Source organism: Phyllobates terribilis, unplaced genomic scaffold (genome assembly GCF_046119375.1).
Source record: "Phyllobates terribilis strain yellow unplaced genomic scaffold, ASM4611937v1 Scaffold_4__5_contigs__length_816908805, whole genome shotgun sequence".
NCBI classification, from domain to species: domain Eukaryota; kingdom Metazoa; phylum Chordata; class Amphibia; order Anura; family Dendrobatidae; genus Phyllobates; species Phyllobates terribilis.
The window spans coordinates 421,202,288-421,209,590 of record NW_027362764.1 but is presented as its reverse complement, the minus strand read 5'-3'; the positions used below and the strand labels follow the sequence as shown (position 1 = coordinate 421,209,590).

General features: G+C 40.2%; 1 protein-coding gene across 1 annotated transcript in view; it reads right to left on the bottom strand.

The window, feature by feature from the left end:
* Positions 1-523: 523 nt before the first annotated feature.
* MARCHF11 (membrane associated ring-CH-type finger 11) overlaps positions 524-7,303 on the bottom strand; it is a 93,666-nt gene continuing 86,886 nt past the window's right edge. Inside the window, exons 3-4 of the mRNA XM_073676641.1 lie at positions 5,210-5,402; positions 524-1,093 (exon numbers count right to left, since the gene is read on the bottom strand). Coding sequence (XP_073532742.1) covers positions 768-1,093; positions 5,210-5,402 — 519 coding nt within the window. The 3' untranslated portion in view covers positions 524-767. The remainder of the gene's footprint in view (positions 1,094-5,209; positions 5,403-7,303) is intronic.

Sequence of the window (7,303 nt, the reverse complement as noted above, 5' to 3'; positions counted from 1 at the left end):
CACTGAACTTTGGAGTACACACTGATTTTCGAGGACCATTCAGAAGAGCAGCCATTCACCACAACTCTATGGAATTGGTCCTAATGGCAGTTTTCCATCCAATAGAAGACTTTACTTTCCATACCTTATTCACTTGTTAGACCTGTAGGTGGGACACCTTTACAAAGTCCCAAAATTCTATATCCACAGCTACCCCTCTGTCCAGGTTCTTACTCACCCTTCAAATAAAACAAATCCAGTTCATGTGACAGCTTCTGTCCTTAATAGCAGAATATATTAAACAGATTTAGTGTGTAGCTTATCTTGAGACACTCTAGCTAGTTAGATTTTGCTCATAATAAGGTAATTACACTATAATATACATTCCAGCTGTTGCCCTCTTTATCTCTACATGAATACATTACATAAGGCAATCACAACTGAATGACTTATGAGTGACATTAGTACACGGTCCCATGAGTATCCCTGTGTGATATCAAAAGGAAAGTAGAAATAATTGTAAAGAAATACTATAACTGACCAATCATACTTCAATCACATTTTATAAAAACATACAAATAGTCAAAAACTGCCAAAATATGTTGTTTCTGAAAACTGTATTTTAATATAACAGCTTCTATAAAAAAGAATTTTTAAGTTAGAAAAAGTTTAATATATATATATATATATTTTTTTTTTAAATACTTTAAAAGTGCTTTGGGTTCATTGCACTAACATTCAAAAACACTGTCCAGGGCTACAGGAATGTTTGTGGTCATCCGGACTCCTTATACAGAGGTGACTCTCATTACAACCTCACCAGACGTACTGTCCTCTATGGAGTCTTCAGGAGGCGTTCTCATTCTGTTGAACAAATGTAGAAATACATATCCACATTGCAGTCTGGGAGAGCTTAAGCGTGTGGGGTGAACCAAGGTCCTGGGTCGGAATGCAGTTAGTGGTAGCCACAATGTCCTACTGGTTGAAGGCACAGCACGGCTGCTTTCTTCTATGTCTGTCGCTTTGTCGTAGTTTAGCACATCCCAGTGCAAGTTCACGGCTCTCCATCTCCTGAAGACCTTATAAACAGCTGCTCCTTCGTGGACAATTAAACCTGGAATCGCACAGCATTTCCATATTAATAACTTCTGAAGATACATTTACATACCCAATGAAGGAACAATTACAGCTGCGGTGGGTCAAATAAACAATACAAAGCCTATGGCTGGCTTCTAGAAAATGACATAAAAAGCAGCTAGTCAGTAAGCAAAGCACAGATCATACATAAAGGGCTGGTTTCACACATGAATAAAAATAAACTGGGGGTCTGTAGATTTTATACAACATCTGATTATTTTTTAATAAAAGTTGTCTGCTTACAAGGTAATAAAGGGGGATCCCTCAGGTCAGGGGCAGCAGAAGGTGGAGAATATGATGTGTCAAGCGGTGGATCAGCTATAACATCTTATACCTAATTGATCTTCCTACGATTTAGTATTGATTTCAATTGCTTGCACTGCATGTAAGGCGGCAGTGTGATAAACTGGTACTTTACTTCACCATAACACTCTAGGTTTCTGCAATGCATATGAATAAACTTATACAAAGTAATCACCAACTTTCACCCACACATAGGATAGGTTGGTTGATCATGAGGTAGAACGACTGAGATCCAGGGGCAAATAGAGGTTTCCCGCCCTCTGTGTGAATGGAGTGTTGGTCAAACATGCATGCTTCCACTCAATTCACTGTGTATGGGGGCGCTAAAGACAGTGAATCCGAGAAGTAATGCGCATGCTCGACCACAGCTCCATTCACAGAAGGGTCACAAAACACCCTCTTCTGATGATCAGTGGGGGTCCCAGCAGTTGGACACCTCCAGCAATACACCACGTGGCCCATAGACATGACTGGATTATCAAATATTTGCTCCCCAAGCTGCTATCCTTTCAAAAAAACAAACGATAGTTGTCAGTAATCAGAGATGTCCCTGTCTCATGTCCTGAGAGATGGCAGGTTGGATCAGTGGTTATCAATGTTACCTTGCAGCACTGCGGATGAGAGTTTGAATCCAGCTTGGTGGTAACATCTGCATGGAGACTTTGCAGATTCTTAACATGTCTGTGTTGCTTTTCTCAAGCTATTTAAGTTTCCTCTCAAAACATACTAAAAAGGTAATGGGCAAGAAAGTGTGCCTCAATGGGGTAAGACTCTGTTCACATGGCCAGTTGTGATCCTTTTGTAATGTGCCCAGTATTTAAAAAAAATGGATGTATTATAAATGGAACAAAAGAACGGATGCATTAAAGTCCGTTTTTACTAGAGGTGTCTCTAAACAACTATAGTTTTCTAGGCTTGAGTAGTTTTTTAAAAACGGGTCCATTAATGGAGGACATAACAGATGTTTATTGATGTTATGATCCGTTTCCCATAGACTTCAATTTTAAAAAAAATAATCCAGTTGCTATCTGTATTTTAAGCTGGGCAAAAAAAATTGTGCAGAATACATTTTTTTAATCCAGCTATAAACAAAGATTGCAACTAGATTGCAACTAAATGGAGTACATTTAAGGACATTTCTGTCCCCATTTAAATGCCTTCAAATGAATGGATCATGTACTGGATTTTTTATTTCCATTTTGGCAACCCAAAACGGATCCAAAAATGAAAATAACTATCTGTGAACACAGCCTTATCCAGCACTGTTTCATAGTGTACTATTGGCATCATGGCCCTTCTCTGAGCACTGATGTCAGTAATATCTCCTATGGCCACTATTTTCTAGGTGTTTTCACTTAATTAATTTATTTAGGTTGGATATATTTTTTAATGGTTTTATCTAAAAAAAGGAACTAGAATGTGAGCGCCCTTTGGAACAGGGACTGATGTGAATGGTGATGTATCCCCGTATAGTGGCACTGAATATGATGACACAGAGGTACATGACTGTTATCCAAAGACTGACTGTTTTCATGCTATTTTGGCATGATAGTATCTAAATTACATACACAAAGTAATCAATGTACTTAAAAGGGAATCTGTCAGTAGTATAAACCCTCCTAAGCCGTCTATATGGGCATGTAGGTCATAGGAAGCTGAATAAAATGATACCTTGATATCTGTGATCCGATGTCTTATGCCAAAGAAATCCACATTTTTTTATATGTAACGCTAAGGTCTAGAGGTTGGACATAGATCTCTCTGAGAATCTGCCTCCAGAGATTATTATAAATGAAAGAGGGCATTACCAGTGTGAGACATGTAATGGCTGACAGTCTGCTCTCCTGATCTACATGTCTCACACTGGTCATGCTCCCTTTCATTTATAATAAGCTCTGGAGGCAGGTTCTCCGGGAGATCTATGATAAATCTCAACAGCTAATTTACATATTAGGAACGTGAATTTCTCAGGAATATGACCTCGCAGATATTAAGGTATCGTTTAATTCAACTTTTTAGTATCTACATGCTCATATAGATGGCTTAGGAGGGTTGATCCTTCTGACAGACTCCCTTTAATGAATAAGTTTAAGAAAAAATAGATTTAACAAGAACAGAACATTGCCATCAGACTGGAGCTTCTTACAGGGAATATGTCAGCATTTCCTCATTATTCCCTTTATCCACAGCTTTATATTAACTTGTCGTACTAAATGACAAACAATACTTGAATGGCCTGCAGTAATCCATGCTCTTCTCATGATGCTTTTGGTCAGCTTGGTTTGTAATTACTAACAATAATCGTTTAATGATGTATTCGCTGCCTGGAAATGTCAATAAATGTCACACATTGTCTTTCCGGTCCCTGTTCTAATTAATTGTATGCATCTACAGTGACGTTTATGGCTCAGATCTGTGCCGATTGTAGCAGCGTTTCTAAGTATTACATGCCACGTAAGCCATAACTATGCTCAAATCAAGCATTCATTCCTATTTCTGAAGACTTTCTCACGATGAAATTACGCTGAAATACGATTGTGCTTACTGTCACATTATAATACCAATAAGGGTATTCATTTCCAATAGCTAAAGTAATTATGCTTTAAGTCGGTCCACTATTTCATTCTTCTTCTCTGCTAGATTTCTAAAACTTAACATGGATAAAACTGAATTCATCATCTTTCCACCATCTCATTCATCCCCCCCACCTGACCTATCTATCATCGTCAATGGCTGTCCCCTCTCCCCAGTCCCGCAAGCTCGCTGCCTTGGGGTAACCCTGGACTCTGATCTCTCCTTCAAACTACATATCCAAACCCTTTCCACTTCCTGCCGACTCCAACTCAAAATTATCTCCCGAATCCACACATTCCTCAACCACGAATCTGCAAAAACACTAGTACACGCCCTCATCATCTCCCGCCTCGACTACTACAACCTCCTGCTCTGTGGCCTCCATTCTAACACTCTCCCACCCCTACAATCTATCCTAAACTCAGCTGCCCTAATAATCCACCTGTCCCCCCGCTATTCCCCTGCCTCTCCTCTCTGTCAATCTCTTCACTGGCTCCCCATTGCCCAGAGACTCCAGTTCAAAACCCTAACCATGACATACAAAGCCATTCACAACCTGTCTCCTCCATACATCTGTGAACTAGTCTCCTGGTACTTACCTGCACGCAACCTCCGATCCTCACAAGATCTCCTGCTCTACTACCCTCTTATCTGTTCTTCCCACAATCGCATACAAGATTTCTCCCGGGCATCTCCTCTACTCTGGAACTCTCTACCCCACCATTTCTGACTCTCACCTACCGTGGAAACCTTCAAAAGGAACGTGAAGACCTTCCTCTTCTGACAAGCCTACAACCTGCAGTAACCACCACTCCACCAATACCGCTGCACGACCAGCTCTACCCTCACCTACTGTATCCTCACCCATCCCTTGTAGACTGTGAGCCCTCACGGGCAGGGTCCTCGCTCCTCCTGTACCAGTCGCAGTCACGTTTTGTTCAAGATTATTGTAATTGTTTTTGTATGTATACCCCTTTTTCACATGTAAAGCGCCATGGAATAAATGGTGCTATAACAATAAATAATAATAATAATTTGAATAAACACAAATTTATTTTTATAGTTTCAATAAATCTAAAAGAAATGAAAATGAAGCAACTTTATAATAATAATAAACATGTCTGGCCATCTGCAGCTCCAATGTAGACCTATGTGTCTCCAGTCCTCTAGGTCCATATCTAGAAAACTGGTAACTGGAAATAAATAAGAAACTTACCTATACATACTAAGTCCATAAAGCCGTACATGCCATAGCATATTTGAAAAAGGATGTCTCTTCTTTGCCATACCGCATAAGGGCTAAAAGCTGACCACAGAAGCCAAGTCACACTTGATACTAGGAATAGTGATCCAAGAATGACTGCGATCATTTGAACTTTTTCCACCAATGTCACTGTAATACGCTGCCACTGAAACACAAGGAATAGTTAGCACTTACATAGCAAAGAACTGATTCTGTACCCATGAAATCCATCAGAAGTAGGACCATGTATGCCATGATCTACAGTACAGACCAAAAGTTTGGACACACCTTCTCATTTAAAGATTTTTATGTATTTTCATGACTATGAAAATTGTACATTCACACTGAAGGCATCAAAACTATGAATTAACACATGTGGAATTATATACTTTACAAAAAAGTGTGAAACAACTGAAAATATGTCTTATATTCTAGGTTCTTCAAAGTAGCCACCTTTTGCTTTGATGACTGCTTTGCACACTCTTGGCATTCTCTTGATGAGCTTCAAGAGGTAGTCACCGGAAATGGTTTTCACTTCACTGGTGTGCCCTGTCAGGTTTAATAAGTGGGATTTCTTGCCTTATAAATGGGGTTGGGACCATCAGTTGTGTTGTGCAGAAGTCTGGTGGATACACAACTGATAGTCCTACTGAATAGACTGTTAGAATTTGTATTATGGCAAGAAAAAAGCAGCTAAGTAAAGAAAAACGAGCGGCCATCATTACTTTAAGAAATGAAGGTCAGTCAGTGCGAAAAATTGGGAAAACTTTGAAAGTGTCCCCAAGTGCAGTTGCAAAAACCTTCAAGCGCTACAAAGAAACTGGCTCACATGAGGACCGCCCCAGGAAAGGAAGACCAAGAGTCACCTCTGCTTCTGAGGATAAGTTTATCCGAGTCACCAGCCTCAGAAATCGCAGGTTAACAGCAGCTCAGATTAGAGACCAGGTCAATGCCACACAGAGTTCTAGCAGCAGACACATCTCTTCAACAATTGTTAAGAGGAGACTTTGTGCAGCAGGCCTTCATGGTAAAATAGCTGTTAGGAAACCACTGCTAAGGACAGGCAACAAGCAGAAGAGACTTGTTTGGGCTAAAGAACACAAGGAATGGACATTAGCCCAGTGGAAATCTGTGCTTTGGTCTGATGAGTCCAAATTTGAGATCTTTGGTTCCAACCACCGTGTCTTTGTGCGACGCAGAAAAGGTGAACGGATGGACTCTACATGCCTGGTTCCCACCGTGAAGCATGGAGGAGGAGGTGTGATGGTGTGGGGGTGCTTTGCTGGTGACACTGTTGGGGATTTATTAAAAATTGAAGGCATACTGAACCAGCATGCCTACCATAGCATCTTGCAGCGGCATGCTATTCCATCCAGTTTGCATTTAGTTGGACCATCATTTATTTTTCAACAGGACAATGACCCCAAAACACACCTCCAGGCTGTGTAAGGGCTATTTGACCAAGAAGGAGAGTTATGGGGTGCTACGCCAGATGACCTGGCCTCCACAGTCACCAGACCTGAACCCAATCGAGATGCTTTGGGGTGAGCTGGACCGCAGAGTGAAGGTAAAAGGGCAAACAAGTGCTAAGCATCTCTGGGAACTCCTTCAAGATTGTTGGAAGACCATTTAAGGTGACTACCTCTTGAAGCTCATCAAGAGAATGCCAAGAGTGTGCAAAGCAGTCATCAAAGCAAAAGGTGGCTACTTTGAAGACCCTAGAATATAAGACATATTTTCAGTTGTTTCACACTTTTTTGTAAAGTATATAATTCCACATGTGTTAATTCATAGTTTTGATGCATTCAGTGTGAATGTACAATTTTCATAGTCATGAAAATACAGAAAAATCTTTAAATGAGAAGGTGTGTCCAAACTTTTGGTCTGTACTGTACATATGCAAGTGTTTATATAGGAATATGTCATTACACCACAACATCCAATCAGAAATAAGCATAAGGCCTAAAACCACACACATCATTTGGGCTGACCTGTAATCCAATACACAGCTTATGGAGAAAAGGAGTTACTGGAGAAAAAGCACAAGCTTTTTTTCTCATTTGTGAT